General features: G+C 37.3%; 1 protein-coding gene across 4 annotated transcripts; it reads left to right on the top strand.

Moving 5' to 3' along the window:
• The first annotated feature begins 4,834 nt into the window (after positions 1 to 4,834).
• Positions 4,835 to 18,773, top strand: LOC141612062 (omega-amidase, chloroplastic). Of its 4 annotated transcripts, XR_012528964.1 has the most exons (11): positions 4,875 to 5,228; positions 8,814 to 8,930; positions 9,509 to 9,733; positions 9,835 to 9,928; positions 12,799 to 12,873; positions 13,054 to 13,132; positions 14,547 to 14,562; positions 16,299 to 16,404; positions 16,493 to 16,573; positions 18,176 to 18,258; positions 18,372 to 18,773. XR_012528964.1 is itself a non-coding variant. In XM_074430762.1 (10 exons), the coding sequence occupies exons 1-10, from the start codon at positions 4,956 to 4,958 to the stop codon at positions 18,445 to 18,447; spliced, it is 1,119 nt and encodes a 372-aa protein (XP_074286863.1). In that variant the 5' UTR covers positions 4,878 to 4,955; the 3' UTR covers positions 18,448 to 18,773. The 4 variants fall into 4 exon arrangements, 2 of the variants coding, with proteins under 2 accessions (XP_074286863.1, XP_074286862.1); XM_074430762.1 differs by lacking the exon at positions 16,299 to 16,404 and having other exon boundaries at positions 4,878 to 5,228; XM_074430761.1 differs by lacking the exons at positions 14,547 to 14,562; positions 16,299 to 16,404 and adding an exon at positions 14,188 to 14,203 and having other exon boundaries at positions 4,878 to 5,228.
• Positions 18,774 to 19,040: the final 267 nt, after the last annotated feature.

The raw sequence follows: 19,040 nt of genomic DNA, 5'->3' as shown, positions 1-19,040 counted from the left end.
TCCTCGCTTAATCTTGCTCCTCCTTTAAGTTTGATACTCGTAATCTGTGAAACTCTATCTTCGACATCCTTGATGAATTGACTCCAATTCTTACTCTATGAAATTCATCGTAACTCTTTTGATTAGTTAAGTTTGAGTCCTTTTAGCATACTTGTATCTATGATATCTAAGTTACTTTTCTTTTGTTCAAATTCTAAACTTTCAAGCTACCAATTTTGATCCCTTGTTAAAAGTTTATGTTACTCTTACAAACCTTACCTATTTTTTTTTTAAAAAAAAAAAATTGAAAATGAAAATTTGATTCAATTCCCTATTTGTTCTTGGAATATAAATTTAATTATCATGATTTTAATTTCTAAACCCGAAATTTCTTAAAATTTTATCCAATTTCGGTTAACTTTGATCTGTTTATGATTTCTTGGTGAAAGTTTAATGTTATATTTTCAAGAATTTGACTCCCTTTTTAGTTTAAAAGTGAAACCCTTACCTCCATTTTGACTTTTGCAAAAGAAAATTTGAGTGAATTACCATTTTCTTTTGATTTTGACGTTGACCGGATGTTAGAACTCGTTATTGGAGACGTTTGATAACTTGTTCTACGCTTGTCGGCGAATTGATTTTGTTTTAAATCTGTCTTTGACTTGGAAAGTTAGCGTTCTTGTGTGCACGACAAGAACAATTTCATTCCATGAATGAGACCTACACTTTTGAAAACTTTCCGTTAATGTTTTGAAAGTGTTTTGATTTGGATTTATACAAATGATTTACCTTCCGACCTGGTTTTGTCAAAAAAATGTTATTGAAACTTTTGAAAGAATTCTAATTTTTACAAGTAACCTTTTAATGTTTTGGTTACCGATTCCGAAATTCTAGTTTTATTTTATATAACCTTTCATTTCTACTTTCAAGTTTCGAGGACGAAACTTTTTAAAAGGTGGGGTGATTGTAACACCCGCGAATTTCCCTTTTTGACATTTAAAATTTATTAAACCGTTTGAATTACTTTATTAAATATTTTTGAATTATTCAATTTAATTAATTTTATGTCAAACACGATTTTTATGAACGTAGTATATAAAAGCTCCTTTTTATAAAAATACGTCTTATTAAATTATATTTTTGAGGCATAATTTATATAAGAATTTATGTATACATATTTTTAGTCGGACAATAATAATAGTGACAGTAATAATATTAGTCTCTGTCTCAAGTTAAGATAAACTCGAGACATTTATTCCGTCTAGCTATAGACCGTCACATTTCAATTGAGAATCTCGACTAAACTCGGACCAACCAAAAATCGACACACAGACCCATATCCACCCCACACTCTACTTTTATATATATTTATATATTATTATTATTTCTACTATTATATTATATTATTATTATTATTAAATATTATTATTGTTGTTGTTTTGTAGCAGCGTCCCTACCTCCCCCTGCATTCCCTCTTTTCTTGTTTCTTCTTCTTCTTCATTTCAAAATAGCAGCAACAATGGACAACGCAACCCGTACAACCATTTCCGTCGACCTTCAAAACCCGATCTCTCCTCCATTTCTCAACCAAATTCCATTATTTTTACACCATTAGCTTCCTCTTTCCTTCCTCATTCTTTTAAGGTAAGAAAGCTTATGTTTTGACTTATTTTCGAAATGGGCATCTTATTACAAACTCGGTTTTGTGACCCATGTTACTCGTTTTTCCTCCTTTTTAGTTGAAGACTGAAGATAGGCTCGTGTTATGGACGTTTTTACTCGGGAATTCGAAGAGTTAAGGTAACGGTGATAGGTTACTCGACAAATGTCGAATTTTCCGTCTCTTGTATCGTTTTATATGTTCTTTTTCGGTTAAAGCTTGGTCCTTTACATCTTTTTTCTCTTTGTATGGTAATTTCCGTCTCGCATTGATGTTGGAAATGGCTGTTTTTATGCGTTAAAGAGGAGTAATATGGGAGTTGCGTTCTCTGCCTGGGTCGTGAATGTGGTGCAGTTTTGAGACGGTTTCATTCGAGTTTTACTTATCCTTTTTGAGAAAAGTTGGTACCTTTGTATTCTTGGTGAAGTGGGTAACCATGTTGGCTAATTTGTTTGGATGAATACTATCTTTCCCTTGCTTAAAATTCGTCTTAAGACGGTCACAAATAAACTTAAAACCGTGAAAAATGGTTTTGTTGAGCCGTTTTCGGGGGCCTGTCTACGGTCTGTTTCTGTGGAATTTGGTGGTGATGGAGGGCTTGACTGGTTATAGTGGCTGGGATTGGGTGGTCAATTAGGTGGAGTATTGGTGGCTGTTGAGTGGGGGGGTTTGAGGCGGTAATGGAGCGGTTTTGGTCTCTGTTTGGGATGTCGTGGGTGACTAGTTGCAAGTGATTCTTTTGGCTGAGTTGGGTTGTAAGGGCGGCCTGTCTTGGGTCTATTTTGAGTCTGATTTGGGACGGGATATAGGGTAGTAAAGGTTGAATAGGTAGTATGGGAAATGAGCATATGAATGAATTATATATACATATATCCGTCTTAAGCATGCTCATAATCCCGTCTTATGTCTACAAATATTGTGGTGTTGGGTCGTGTTTAATAAGGGTCCCTTGACGCAAAGTTTGGGTTATTTGAAATAATTAAATTCCATTTCGCTTATACTCGATAATCTCGTGTCAAATAACTCATGAGTCATGTGTATAAATTGTTTAGCGCTAGTTTGGTTTATTTAAAATATGATTAGATATCCGTCTCGTATTTTATATAACGTAATTCATTAACTACCTTTCTTTTATATATTTATTCAATTGGGCTCATTTGGTTTTGTTTGTTGGGCTCACCTTGATTCTTTTGTTGGACTTGTTGTGTTGGACTATTTGGTTTTCACATGCTTCTTATGTCGGGTTTAACATATTCATTGGTTTGGGCTTGTTATGTCACTTTTGTTGGGCTTCACATGGTTTATTTGTTGGGTCTCGTATGTTCTATGTATTGGACATGTCATGTCTTATTTGGTTGGATTCACTATAATACATTCATGAAATATTTATTTATAAATGGTTACTTGTGGTGAGTCGTGTTCTTAATAATGTCTGGTATTGTTCGGTTGTGAGAGTCTTGGTCCTATCGGATACTAGGGGTGAGCTATAAGCCCTATAGTTGCGATATGATCGTTGGGATTGATGTTCCCATCCGTACTCATGGTGAGATGCAAACCATAAGTATGAATGTGACATTAATAATCCCGTCACATGTGCATGAAAAGGGTATTATAAATAATTACTTGTAAGAGTCGTATTCTTGTAGAAATGCCGTATTACCATCGTATGTGCTTGACATACTTTTTGCCCTGCTTGTGTTGTTCTGGCAAGCACGGGTTTGACCTACTTGTGCTGTTCTGGCAAGTACGGATTTGACCTACTTATGCTGTTCTGGCAAGTACGGTTTTGGCCTACTTGTGCTGTTCTGGCAAGTACGGCTTTTGGCCACTTGCTGTTCTGGCAAGTGAGTCTTATCTTAGTCTTTCCGCCACTTTCGTGCTGTTCTGGCGATTTGGGGTACTCGGTCTCCTTAGTAGTCGAGTCTTGGGTACGTGCTGTTCTGGCGCACGTCGAATCGGGGTGTACACCCGAGAATCTGCAGATATAGACTAGGATCGTATTATTATCGTAGTCCTACCAGGGGAAATTATAGTCTAAGAGTGATAAATGTCTTGCATTATTTGGATGGTTACTTTGGTCATATCTCCTTGAAATACGTGCTCGTGGCTAAGTGGCCGTGTCGGTTTCCTTGTCCTTCTCTTCCATTTATTTATTGTTGCTTATGCCTTACTTGTTTATTCCATCTTTTCTTTTACTCTTGTTGGTTTAAATACGTATAATCTCATGTTTAGTTATGATTCGATTCACTCATGTCTTATCTAATATGATTGTTTGTTTACGTTCTTTGTTATGTTCGTTTCGACATATTGTGGCTGGGAGAACCTTGAGTTACTCCCCACTGACTGTGGCGTTCATGTTTACATGAATGACATGTTGTGAAGATGCTTACGTGGGGAAGACGTGTGGGCTAGCGAGAACTAAACCCTTGGACCTTAGTTTCTAGTTTAGAAACCCTTTATATGTTTATTCGTGGGATATCTTTTCCCCGCCTTCTAGACTTGGGTTGTAATAACCTAATTTCGTCTATTATTGTGTTTGTTTCATTTCATTTTGGCACCCGCGTGTTAATCTTTAACTAATAACCAAAAAGTTTTTAAAATATCACAAATTTCCGCTTTAATTTATTAGTTATGTTTTCCGCTTTATCGCGGGGTGTCACAATTACGGCGGGAGTAGTGAAATTATCAATATTAATGCGGCAGTAGTGATAGTAACAATAATTACGGCGGGAGTAGTAAAAAGTAACAATGATTACGGGCAAGTAGTGAAATGTTATTACTATTGTTTCAGTAATAAAAGTAAAATATTAACAGCGGGAGTTGTGAATTAGTCTCAAAATTTCTTTCGTCGTAATTTTAGGATATGAGCACTTTTGTTTACTGGATTGCTAGAACCTCCCCTCACTCTGACCATTGAATGAACCACTCATAGAAAAATATATTAATGATAAATTTATGAGTTATGCAACTTTAAGTAATTTTATTTAATGAAAAAAAAGTTTAATGGTAAGTAGAGATAGCCCGGGCAAAGCCGGACACCAATACTAGTTTATAATACAATAGTATGATCATTATTTTTTACATTTTTTTTAATAACAAAATTTGAAAAAAAAAACGTGCAATTTGCACGGATTTAAAACTAGTACTAATGCAATAATGCGTATAATAAAAAGTAAAAACGTATTGTTTATTCTTGAGCAGCCCCTAATTTTAGCGAGTCTAGTTGTAGGTGGCATTGGAATTTGGATAACTTAAAATCTTCTATGATTGCGAAATTGGCACTATCCAAATCAAAATTGATTAATTACCAAATGAAATGAACGTCACTGGGAAATCACTTTTCAACTCAAGGAATCTCTACTCATACTCCTCAATTTCCCCCTCTTTATTTCTTCATCATTCTTCATCATCCAAACTTTCTCAATCTTCTCACAGATTCATCTGTTACAATCATTTCTGGAAAACCCATTTTAATAAATCCAAGCTTTTCACCTCCCTTAAGCGATCATCAACAATGGCTTCTTCTTTTAATCCTGAAAAAGCTAGGGTTCCTCCTGTAATTCAATTGCCTACTCCTCCCATCACCAAGGTATCTTCTTTTGCTTTTCTGATTTTCGGGTTTTGGTTATTAATTATCTGAATTGGGTTTCTTTTTTATTTGGTAATTATTGTCCATTATTTATTTTGATTGTCAACTTTGATAATTGATTTCTCCGTAAATTTGTGTATTTATATTATTAAATTTGTCGCATCTGATTGATGGAAACAACTATTTTCATACCCCGCTGTCTCAATCAAAGGTGAACAAATGAGTGAGTAGGGTAAACAAAAAGAGTAAGACGAGATTAATATTTTGGTTTTAAAATGTTCTAACTATTGTATATGGTGAGAAAATAATTGCGAAAGTTGACTACCAAAGTCGAATGGGAGTGCCATTTTGAATTGCATGGGATAATTAGTCACGTTGGCGGTGTTTAATTAATCATGTTGAATGATTATATGTCGAATGATTGTATGAAGTGGTATACTATTCCCTGTGTTTGGATGGACTATGGAGGGTAGAGAAAGAGTAAGGGGATGATTAGTCACGTTGGGTGTGTTTAATTAATCATGTTGAATGATTATATGTCTAATGATTGCATGGGATAATTAGTCACGATGTAAGTGCCGCAACACAACATAGATTAGTGGTGCTTGATTTTCGGGGTAAGAGAAACCTGTGGAAGAGAAAGATAATCGGTGAGGCACGAATCAAGTGGGGGAAGCTACAAGGGGAAAACCAACAAGCGTTTTTGGATAAGGTTGGAAGTAGCGATATTTGGTCGGACTGCAAGGAGAAAGATATTGATGCAACGTGGAATAAATTGGAGCATGTTGTAAAGGATTTGGCGAGGGAGGTGTTAGGGGAATCTAAAGGGAATAGACCATCAAGTAAGGACACATCTTGGTGGAACGATGAGGTGAGACAAGCGATAAAGACAAAACGTGAATGCTATAAGGTTTTGGGGAAATGCATGAGTGATGAGAACTTTGAAAAGTATAAGGAGGCTAGACGAGCCGCTAAAAAGGTCGTACGGGATGCGAGGACAAAAGTTAATCAAGAAGTGTATGCCAGGTTGGACACGAGAGAAGGAGAGAAGGATATCTATAAACTGGCTCGCATAAGAGACCGAAAGACGAGAGATATTGGGAGAGTTAGGTGTGTGAAAGATATGGATGACAAGGTTCTAGTTCAGGATAACGAAATAAAGGCTAGATGGAGTTCTTACTTTGATACTTTTTTCAATGGACATCAGGAACAAGGTTTTGGGGATGTAGAGGTAACACCAAGCATGGTTAATCGGGAATTTGTGCGTAGAATACAAAAGAGTGAAGTTAGAAAGGCGTTAAGGAAGATGGGGTCAAAGAAAGCAGAGGGACCGGATGGTATTCCCATAGAAGTTTGGAGGTGCTTCGGGGAGAAAGGGATCGAATGGGTAACCATGCTCTTCAACAAGATTTGGAGGAGCAACAAGATGCCATGAGCTTGGAGAAGAAGCACTCTTGTCCCTTTGTACAAGAACAAAGGTGATGTTCAAGAGTGTTCCAATTATCAGGGAATTAAACTTATGAGTTATACAATGAAGTTATGGGAGCGGATAATCGAGCAAAGGCTTAGGAGATGTGTAGACATCTCGGATAACCAATTTGGATTTATGCCCGGGAGATCGACTATGGATGCGATTTTTATCATGAGACAATTGATGGAACACCATCGGGACAAGAAGAAGGACTTGCATATGGTTTTTATTGACTTGGAAAAGGTATATGATAGGGTACCAAGAGAAGTACTTTGGTGGGCTTTGGCGAGAAATGGTGTGTCTCGAAAATATATTGACCTCATAAAGGACATGTATGAGGGGGTTAGTGCAAGTGTTTGCACTAATGTTGGGAGAACGGAAGAATTTCCCATTACCATCGGGGTGCATCAAGGTTCCGCACTTAGTCCTTTTCTCTTTGCTATAGTTATGGATGAGTTGACAAGGGATTCAGGACGACATCCCTTGGTGTATGATGTTTGCTGATGATATTGTGTTGATTGATGAGACGAAAGAGGGGGTGGAGAGAAAGTTGGTATTGTGGAGGCAGACTTTAGAGACTCGTGGGTTTAGATTGAGCAGGAGTAAGACTGAGTATTTGAGGTGTCAGTTCGCTAAAGGGGCGGGGTTGAGACTGACAAAGGCGGGGAGTATTCTTTTCGATGGTAATGTTGTTGAGGGGTCATATTTCTTGAGATATCTAGGATCTATTATTCAAAAAGATGGGGAGTTAGACGGAGATGTGGCTCACAGAATTAAAGCGGGATGGTTGAAATGGAAGAGTGCTTCAGGGTTTTTATGCGATAAAGATATGCCCCAAAGATTAAAGGGAAAATTTTATCGAATGGCAATTAGGCATGCCTTACTTTACGGTTCCGAGTGTTGGACCGAGTGTTCGACCGTGAAACATTGTCACATCCAAAAGATGAGCGTGGCGGAGATGCGTATGTTGAGGTGGATGTGCGGGCATACAAGGAAAGATCGATTAAGGAATGAGGTGATTAGGGAAAAGGTAAAAGCGGCGCCAATAGAGGACAAGATGATGGAAAACCGACTAAGATGGTTTGGCCATGTGAGAAGGAGACCTATGGATGCACCAGTTAGGAGTTAGGAGTTAGGAGGCTGGAGGCTGGAGGCTGGAGACTTGGAGATAGGAGTTAGGAGTTAGGAGGCTGGAGACTTGGAGAACAGAAAAGGTCCCTAGAGGTAGAGGAAGATCGAGACAGACATGGTTGAGAGTGATAGAGCACGATATGAGATTTCTGGGGCTTGAGGAGAGTATGGTGACGGAGAGGGCACAATGGAGGGAAAGGATACATGTGGATTTTTAGTATTTGATGTTTTTTGACGTATTTAGTGTTTTTATTTAATTTAAAGAAAGTAAATTATTTGTTCTTCTCTCCTTTATTACGCTTTTTTACCAACCACTTTCTTATATATTTTACTTTGTTTACTTTTAAGGCATTCTGGATCCTTAATTCTATTTCGGTTTTCAAAATCGTTTTAATCTTTTCTCTCGATTTAACTTTTAAGTTTGTATAAAAGAAATCCGGAATTCGATTTTAAAACCTCTAAGTTTACCTTGACTTTCCATTACATTTTCATTCTCCCTTTTTGTTCTTCATTTTCCGTTTTCTATTCGCATTTTGAGGCGTGCGTTCACCCATGGACGGTTCTAAAGGATGATTCATGTCAGCCGACCCCAAATCATTTTGGGATTAAGGCTCTGATGTTGTTGTTGTTGTAATTTGCCATTTATTTGATTAGAAGAAATGTCTCATGCAATTCGAATTAAATTCTCTCTAACATACTTAAAGATTTGGTAGGAAAATGTCTCGATTCCTTTCCCATTCCCTTACCTCCTACTCTTACGTCAAAACACATATCTAGAGCTGGTAAATAGGTCGTGTCGAGTTTGTGGTCCAATTAAAATAAAATAAATGAGTTAGTTTGTTGTAGTGTACAGTTTAGTTAACTGCATTGAGAATTCTATAAAGGCCTTCTTTGATTAGTTGACTTTTTGTTATGCCTATCACAAACTTGTAAGTCATGGTACTTAGAGGTTTTCTTTGTCGCTTGTTATTTTTGTTGGCCAGTTTAAGATTGCGCTTTGCCAGCTTTTGGTGACAGCAGACAAAATGAGGAACATTGATCATGCGAGAAAGGCTATTGAGGATGCCGCCCAAAAGGGTGCAAAACTTGTTCTTTTGCCTGTAAGTCAAGTGAAAAATGTCATTATTATTAATTTTTTTCTTGTTCGAGTACATTTATGTTATGTGGGACACTCTCATATCAATATAATATAAGGTCAAATAACTCAGATTTAACTAACATCACGACCTATACAGCATACATCCATCAACCCATAACAAAGGTCAATCCTGTTAATCTTATCATGAGGCTGTCTCATACTCTCATATGAGAATCTATGTTAATCTTTTAAGGAGTTGAAGTTGCATTGAGTTCAATCAAGAAAAATTCAGTTGATTTTATCTTCGAGCTATAAAGGAACTGCAGCTCTACTCTCTCTCATGTAAAAACATTGTTAAGACTTGGTGATTGAAAGGTTGACATGAACACATTCATCATAGACCCCAATTGCAGTCCTTTTTCATTTTAGCTTTTCTTCTTCGATCATTAAAAAGTAATTCTAACAAACTCGAGATACTTTAATACATGAAGATTCCATCAAAGGTTTTAATGGTTAATGGACTGGGGCAGTAATCATATCATAAGTTATTAATCAAGAAAGATCCAGCGTTGTGTTTGACGCATTTTTTTGTCGTTTCAGGAAATATGGAACAGTCCATATTCAAATGATAGTTTCCCAGTTTATGCTGAAGATATTGATGCTGGTGGGGACGCGTCTCCTTCAACAGCTATGCTCTCTGAAGTCGCTGGTGCCTTGAAGATAACAATAGTTGGGGGCTCCATCCCTGAACGCTCTGGGGACCGCTTGTATAATACATGTTGTGTCTTTGACTCTGAAGGAAGGTTACTTGCTAAACACAGGAAGGTAAAATTGGATGCTTGCCCTGGTTTTAGTTCTGTTAATTTGTTAAAAGCGGTTTTATTTTTTAGTGCTGGAGCTTGAACCTGTTACTTTCCTGGCTGCAGATACACCTATTTGATATTGATATTCCAGGAAAGATAACTTTTAAGGAATCGCAAACCCTTACAGCTGGGGAGACTCCTACAGTTGTTGACACAGGTTTGTTGTCGAACAAATCCTTGCTGTGAGATTTTCTTTTTGCATGAAGGAGGACAAAATAAATTTTTGGTTTATAGTACTCATTGGTAGTATTCTTTGCCTTGAATTTTGCCAAATGACTCACTTAAATGTGTGTACTTATCTTATTGTGAAGCAACAGTCCGTTCACCCAATTCTCAATGTATATTTTGCTTCCCAAAATCCATCTTTTTCAACACCAGAAAAAGTTGTGTGCATTTGACCCCCTTACCTTATACTGAGGTCAGTTTTGTTGTGGTAGTGTTTAGTGGTCGGTCGTCTCACACTCACTTTCCGACTTTGTGTAACTCTCCCTTCCCTTATTGTGGGGTCATATATGAAGGCACTAGCATAATTATAATGGGGAGACTTCACGGTGAGGGATGGATCTTGAAAGATTTCTAAAGAGACGCGGAGTATGTATAACAAAGTACTTCTCAATTTCTCTCTCAGAAAAAAAAAAAAAAACAATTAAATCATTCTCACTAAAGTTATAAATCTATGATTTTAAACTTCAATTAACACTCGGCTATTCTTGAGATGACGAGAATTGACTCTTAGCTTCTCGATATTTAAATTTCCTACTTAAAAATAAATAACTAAAACACCTGTGAGAAATACTCATTTTATTTTTCTTAGATACCATTGTCCTTTTTTAGTTTCGTTTTTTTATTAGTACATGCTATCTTCACCCACTAGGCCAGTACAATAGTATTGTGGCAAAGTGTCTTGGACTCTTGGTTCTTTTTTTATTTTTCTCAAAAGACAAAAAAACTTGAAAAATTATTTGCTTACTTAAGGCTAAAATTTAATGTAATACATGTCTAATTGCATTGAGTTTTTCAATATAATAGTAATTATTATTCTACTCCGTATATGCCACAAAATATAAACCTCGATACAAACTTTTACTTAAAAACTCAATTAAATTTAGGAAACATCGCCCATAATAATCCTAAATTTCATGTTTCTTCGTTTATTAATCCCAAATTCAATCTTCCCATTTTAATCCCAAGATGACATCAGTTATTTGGTTTTCACACCTACCTCACTTATTTGGTTTCCACACCCTTTAAAGGAGGTAGGTGCGAAAACGGAACAAGTGATTAAAATGGGAAAGCTTGATCTTGGGATTAATAAAAGAAGGCATATGAAACCTGGGATTATTATGGGAATTTATCCTTAATAAGAAATAAGATTCTAATAAAAGAAGACATTGCCATGAACTATACTTCCTTCATCTCTCACAATAAGATTCTAATTTTGAAGATTCATTTTTTCAAGCCAAGTTAAATTTCTAAAATAAGAATATTATTATGAAAAAGAGTAATTTTATTATTATAATGAAACTGTTGTCCACAAATCTGTAATGTAGCTTCAGAAATGAAACAACTCACTTGTTAAGTAACCTATGAGCAAAATTTATTGTTGATTAGCTATTGGAGTCATAGTTTAAAATCTCGGCCGAGAGTCCGAGACGTATCGGTATCGGAGGCGGCCGATACGAGATACCCCGAGATGTATCAGGCAAATTAAAAATTAAGGCCGAGACGACCGATTTATAGCGTGTATCGGCCGACTTAGCCCGATACTTCCCGTGATGAACCCGATATGAACAAGTTATAACTTGTACCGGCCAAGTTTTTTAATGAAAAGCTCTTTGAAATTGTATAGCATTGGTGAAATTAATTATCCTAAATAGAATTAATCTTAACTTTATATGAAATAGTCAATAGATGATGAAATATCTACAAAAGCTTGTACAATAAATATCATCGTAATAACCGCGATTTGGAGCGCGACGGCGGAGTCGCAGACGATTTCGGGACTCCGTTACCGCGACCGCGACCGCGGCCGATACCGCGATTTAAAACTTGGAGTGCTCTTGCGATGCTCCCTGAAAAACTCCTTTTGTTAGTGGGGATGGTAAATAATTAACTGATACTCCCTCCATTCCACATTGTTTTCTCACGTTCCATTTAGGGAAATTCCTCTATGTTCTCCCCATTTCACTTATTTTCTTTTGTAATATGTTGTGTGGTTCGGCTTTAATGTAATAAAAAAATCTTCTTTAGTTGTTACCCCACCTAAGAGTGTAGTGATTATTATATTAGTATTCCTTAAGAGTTGTGCCACTTCTGAATGTTATGAATTATGTGGAAGGGTAGGAGTATATTTTTGTTCCAAAAAAATGTGTGTGGAGGATGAGAGGAGATCAAGGTACTGGCATTTGGCAGCTATTATCCTATTATTTATATATTTATATTATATATAATTGCCTAAGAAGTAGGAAAAATCCTACGTTTCAAGTTTCAACACTCCTACTCTCCTTGATTAGGCTAAATGACCAATAGACAAAGTGCGCACAAAATCACTTCGGATATTTAACATGGAGAGTGTTCCTAAATTTAGGGGCTTTATTTGTCCGTCTCTTACTACCATTGTTATGTATTTTGTTGTGTCTGGGGGCCAATCGGTCATCTCCTATATTACAGCACCACTGTAAATTATTGGCCAATACCCAGGGGGCCTGGCCCCGGTCCACTTGGTTTACAGTCCGCCACTGAGGGGTGTTGGACTGTTGGTAAAACATCAGCATGAAATCACTTTTTTTTTTTTTTTTTTTCTTGATGATATACGTCTAATGTCTTCAGCTTATCTGAAATGTACTTGCGTACAATTTTCTGGATTCTTGGTAAATCCGAACACTCAGCCGAATATCTAGATTGTTGAAACTGTTGTATCTTGATTCTTGGGTGACTTCTATGGTGCAAGCAACCTTGTCTGTAGAATTTGTAACTTGTTGATTTGCGTTGATTGATATATTGATAATGTTTAATATGCTTTTGCAGAAGTGGGGCGTATTGGTATTGGCATCTGTTATGACATTCGCTTTCAGGAATTGGCCATGTTATACTCTGCAAGAGGTATCTACATACTCAGTTCTCCTTTGATTTTTTTTTTTAATTCTAGCTTTCCTGTTGTATTACTAAGAGATGATGTTTAAATTTTAACTGGTATCGTATGGTATTTTTATGGTTAAGATCGTTGTTTCATTTGTGAAAATTTTAAGGCGACATATTCATATGCTGGTTATTCTGCATCAGGTGCTCACCTATTGTGTTATCCTGGGGCATTTAACATGACTACCGGGCCACTGCACTGGGAACTGCTTCAAAGGGCAAGGTTTGTGAATTATATATGTTATTCCTTGTGCATGTCATTCTTTCCATACGGCTTATTTCTGAATGATATTTGGTTACTGTGCCATGGTATAAGGCAAGGGCACGACACCAAAAACCCGAAACCAAAAACACGACTGTTTAAAAGACACCACATTTGAGGCCATATGGGCTGGAATGGCCACAGCCGCATTTAGCAAGATTAGTCCATGACAGCCGGTATCGAAACAAAGATATAAAATGGTAGCATAAAAAGATGATTGGTGTAAAGTGTTTTGAGTCTTAGATATGATGGTGTGGTGGTTAAATGGGTATTGGTGGCGCAGTGCTCTTTCTAGTTAGTGGCAATGGGGGAGGAGATAATGAACAGAGATGGTGAATTGGCATGATGATTGTTTGCCTTTTTTTTTTCTTTTTTTTGATGAGTTAAAAGGAAGGAAGAAAAGAGTAAATTTGTTGTATGTTTACCTCTATCATATTGTTTATGCACATAAGAAAAGGGAACTGAACTCAGACTTAGAGGGAGTAGAAAACTAGATTAGGTACTGTATTCTGTGTTTGTAATTGGGTTGGATGGATGAGAAATTTTGATGTTCTGTAAGACTTACATGACAGACTTTTGGTTTGTTCAAGTCTTCCATTAATGTTACGTTATAAGTAATGTTCATTCTTGTAGATTACTACTACCTTTATCCAAATTTAGTGTTGGTGTACTGATGCCAACTTTGACCATTTTTAAAAAAAAATGTGCATACATCAAAAATTTGTCACGTTTATATCAAAACAACTACCTTCAGAGTATCATTTCAAAAGGTGGTAACTATTGATGTTGCAAGAAAATGTTGTTCAAAGTCAATGTCGTTTGACCATCAAATTCAAATGAGGACATTATGAACGGCATTGAGTTAGTTACATCTGTTCGCTCCTTACCATTTGTGCTTTATCAACGTTGCATGCTTATTGGTTCAGTACTTCAGTGTCTCGTTGATTTAACTCTTCCTCGTGTTTCTTCAGTGGTTTTCTAATTGAGAAATTATTTTCTGCCTTTTCTTTTTGCAGGGCTGTAGATAATCAGGTAAGAGGCCTGGATTTTAAATGTATAAAGGTGATACTTACTCGTGGGAGTCTTGGCATAAATTTTCATGTGGACGATATGACCATGTGATGGGTTACATATTTTCATCCTTTTCTGTATAGTTCCATTGGAGTGGGTGTTGGATTAAGTGGAATATCACCCTTATGCCTTTAAGGGCTTAATACCTGCCATGCTGTCATATCCAGCATGAATTGACACTAGTAGAGAGCTATCTTACTCGGACTTTGTGAAAGTGTCCAACACTATCTGACCCTTTTTGTGAAAATTATTGAGGGGGTGTTTGGTTCAAATGGAATAGAATGTTAGCCTTTTCTTTTTGCAGGGCTGTAGATAATCAGGTAAGAGGCCTGGATTTTAAATGTATAAAGCTGATACTTGCTTGTGGGAGTCTTGGCATAAATTTTCATGTGGACGATATGACCATGTGATGGGTTACATATTTTCATCCTTTTCTGTATAGTTCCATTGGAGTGGGTGTTGGATTAAGTGGAATATCACCCTTAAGCCTTTAAGGGCTTAATACCTGCCATGCTGTCATATCCAGCATGAATTGACACTAGTAGAGAGCCATCTTACTCGGACTTTGTGAAAGTGTCCAACACTATCTGACCCTTTTTGTGAAAATTATTGAGGGGGTGTTTGGTTCAAATAGAATGGAATGTTATACCACTAAGGAATGGATTCTAAATCCCATACTTGTTTTAAATTGTTTGGTTGGACCTTGGAATAGAATGGAATGTCCAATATTATGGAATGGAGTTTGAATCTTGGGGTAAAGGTTGGGTATGAGATTAGAGGGGGTTGGAATGGATTTAGAATCCAGAATCTATTAGGATTCTTACTCCATTCCAAAATGCCCCAACCAAACACTGGAATGGATCAAATCCATTCCATTCCATTCCAACTCCCCCAACCAAACACCCCCTGATTGTGTTGGCTCAAGATGGTTGTACATCATACCCAGAGGGCTAGAGGTGTATATGAGCTTATCCGTGCTTAAGATCGTCTCGATTGAAATTCATCAATCCCAAAAAGTTAAAGCATGTGATCTACATTTTGGAAGCTCAGATGGAGATCGACTTTATTCAAATTTTCTCATATATTTAAAAAATTTCTTTAATTCATAAAAATAACATATAGGAAGTAAATATAATACTGCCTCCCATTCCCTATTTTTTTTCCCACTCTCCCTTTTTGGCAAATTGTCTTTTTTTTCCCACTTCTCTTTATTTCCTTTATTGGTAATTTTTTTATTACTTTTACCAAATTACCCTCAATTATCACCTCCCGTAACATAATAGACATCGTCTCTGTCGCACCTCCTCCCTCCCTTTGAGTCCCTTATCACATATGATCACCTCCCACCTTTTGTGACCATCATCACACTTTTTCCTCTTGACCTCCGATTCTCCTACTCCACTGATCTCCTCAATCAACATCACCGCCCTTAATGACCTTCATGTCCTTGAGTATTCACTAATGACCACCGATCCTCCACCACCTTCACTGCCCTCCTCTTCCTCCACGTTCACAGCCGACCACTCCAACCCCACAAAACACCTCCTGTACCTCGAAAACGTGGAAGTTGGGGATTCGTGGTTGGGGGATGGGTTTCGTGAGGTTGTGGTGAACGTGGAGGTAGCAGTTGTAGAGCTTTGACTGAAATGATGAGGGATGAATTGGGTTGGCTTATTTTACTTAACGACCCATAGTCATATCCATATTTGAGTGTCAGGCACGGGTTAAGATGAAAAGTCGAAGTAACAAAGGTGAATATTACTTTCTGTTGAACATTACATCTCTGCCTCTACAAAGGCAAAACTGATCTCACTTGAATGAACCAGACCCGACCTGCCCTTGACTTGCCTTGCCTTAATTTGATCCACATCCTGAAATGATATAATAATATACCGTTCCCGAACCTGAAATGATATGACCCAACTCAAAGTTTAATGCCAGTACACCTAAAGTGACCCAATATGTGTCCGTCCTGAATGACCCGTTTATTAGATCTACGCTTACCCTGGGATATGTATTCATATCGAATAAGGCAACCTTGCTCTTACCTAAGCAGGCTAAAGGAGTCCACTCTTCACATGCTTGCCTGTATTATGATAACGTAATGGCTTCATCAGCTACACCATTGACAAGAGACTGCATCATTTTAAAAAGTAGCCAAGGTTTACTCGCTATTTGAATACATTCTATTATATCGACGCATGTACTTAGCTATTTATGCAAGCTTATGATTTGTACTCTCAATGGCAGTTATATGTAGCTACTTGCTCACCTGCACGTGACGCTGGTGCTGGTTATGTGGCTTGGGGTCACTCCACTCTTGTTGGACCAGTGAGTCACTTCTTTTGTCTCTTGTGACATTTCTGTTTTTTTTTTCTTCTTGTATGGGATAAGTGTGAAAAACAATGCAAGAAAAGTATTGTTCAAGGCCTATTTTACTCCGATTCTTCTTATTTCCCTGCGTACCTGTTTCCGACACTCGACGCTCGGGCATGGGTATGACTATTTGGACACCTCAATTTTAAGCCAAGTATGCATATTTTTCATGGGGTTATTTAATGCGAATACTCTGAACTATGGGTGTGCTGCTCAAAATACTCTAAATTCTTATTTAACTACCAATAAAACCAACACACACACCCCTTTACTTTGAATAGAATTAGTGTACTTTTAACTTGTTGTAGCAGGTAATTGACGATGACCCACTCATTTCCCTTATTAGTCTTCATCCTCTTTTGTTCTTTCTTGCTTTCTTCGTTTTCCATTATGCATCTTCTTAAACCCCTTTTTTTCAATTTTTTTTTTCTGTTTTTTTTCCATCTTCTTCCTTTTCCATTCCACACACCTTGATTAATTTTTGTTTCATTTTTTTTTTCAATTTTTGATCATCAATTTACAACAACAATAAACTTTCAAATTAATTTCTTCTTCTTGTCCGGACAAACTTCTTATAAGGGGACACAGAGGGAGATAGTGGTTGGCGAAGGTGGTAGACGACCTATATGATTCTGGACGAATGTGGTGGTCGGTGTTGAGAAAAGCCTAACCCAGAACCTTCCCCATCTTAAATCAAATCCCAGATCTCTCAACCCCCTAATTCTATTTACGCAAACCCTCATTGATTATTGATTGAAAAGGCAAAGCCTTGTAACAGGCGTGTTACACATTTATCAAATCTCGGACAATGTTGCACAAATCGAATTTGGTGATGAGCTGTGATGTCCACAAAGGAGCACGGTGATTTGGTGAGTTTTGCAGGAGCATTGGGGGGGGGGGGGGGTGATTGGTGGTTGATTTTGAGCTTCGCCTTGACCCACCGGAACAAGTTGGGCAAAGGAGTAGGGGTGGTGCGCATCCGGTGTAGGTGGAGATGATAGATGGGCGCGTGGCGCGATTTTGACGAAATTAGTGGTTAATTTTATTGGATTGGTGATTGGTTATAGTGTGGTGGTTTAAAGGTGAAATACCAATGAGCATGGGGGAATTTATTGGTTTGTTAATGATGGAGTATTTGCATCACACAATGGATTATAGGGTGAAATGTTTAACAGAGAAATGAAAAGAAAAGAGGGGTTAAAGGAGTGTTAAAATTCTATTTACCTGCTTAGCAGGTAACCAGTCGCTCTAGTGTGAAAAAAGTGAATGGGGGCATTAGTTTGTTTTATCGGTAGTTAAACAAGAGTTTGTAGTATTTTGAGCAGCCCACTCATACTTCAGAGTATTCCCATTAAATAACCCTTTTTCATGAAAATCGCGGAGTTGCTCAATTTTAAGCCAAGTATGCATATTTTTCATGAAAATCGCAGAGTTGGACAATTGGACATGTACCTGTATTGTGTACTCCTAAACCAGTGTGAATAACACAGTTCAAGGTGCCAATGTGATTAGAAGCTGAGTTTCAAATGTCCTCTCTGACTTATTTTAATTCTGCAGTTTGGAGAAATCCTGGCTAAAGCAGAACACGGGGAAGAGATGATTATAGCCGAGATTGATTACTCATCTATCGAGCTTAGAAGGTGAATGGCACCAACCTCGATTATATTTTGTTACTCCATGTATTCGATCTGTTCAAATTCTACATTTAGGTAGCAGTATCTGTAGTTTCTGATACCCTTTTTCCTGTATGCAGAACTAATCTTCCACTAGAGAAGCAACGCCGGGGAGATCTTTACCAGTTGATCGATGTTCAAAGACTAAAGGCATAGGGATAACTTCAAAGAGGAACAGAAGACTTTTATGAAAAAGATAGACGACATTGAGGAAGTCCTATTGTATTTCTCGATTAGGCAGGAATGAATAAGGGGATCCAGGTTCCGGCCTTCTCTATCCGTTCCCTGTTGCCTTCTCAGCATATTTAGCATAACTAGATCATATGGATTTCTTTCAAGTAGCCTATTGATGAGATGTATACTATGTTTTGGTTTATTCACCAATTCTTATTTCAGACGGCAATAACCGTCTGAAATTGTAAGACGGGTCAAACTCTACCATTTGTCTACATTTAACCCACCCGTTTTCCTATTTTTTATGCAATTTTTGTACAAGTTGTCTATTATTTTAGGGGGTCGATTTTTGTAGACGGCGTTTTCATTACGAAAGACGATATTGCCCTTGCACAATTAACTCACTCATCCTCTCTACCCTTTTCCTCTCAAACCCTCTCAAACGAACTAAAATAAAAATAGATAAAAATTTAAAAAAAAAAAACAATTACTTGCGATTTTACATGGCGGAACCCGATTCTTCGGAAGTTAACTAATTAATCGCTTCGTTAATTAACCAAATAGTTAGGATTTTT

The sequence above is a fragment of the Silene latifolia genome, chromosome 11 (genome assembly GCF_048544455.1).
Source record: "Silene latifolia isolate original U9 population chromosome 11, ASM4854445v1, whole genome shotgun sequence".
Lineage (NCBI taxonomy): Eukaryota > Viridiplantae > Streptophyta > Magnoliopsida > Caryophyllales > Caryophyllaceae > Silene > Silene latifolia.
Note: the sequence above shows the minus strand (reverse complement) of the source record. Positions and strands in the feature narration are given on the sequence as shown.

Coding starts and splice junctions, on each gene's coding strand:
- LOC141612062 (XM_074430762.1), top strand. CDS start 4,956: ATGAACGTCACTGGGAAATCACTTTTCAACTCAAGGAATCTCTACTCA. Junction 12,874..13,053: donor CATGTTATACTCTGCAAGAG/GTATCTACATAC, acceptor ATTCTGCATCAG/GTGCTCACCTATTGTGTTAT. Junction 18,259..18,371: donor TCATCTATCGAGCTTAGAAG/GTGAATGGCACC, acceptor TCCTGTATGCAG/AACTAATCTTCCACTAGAGA.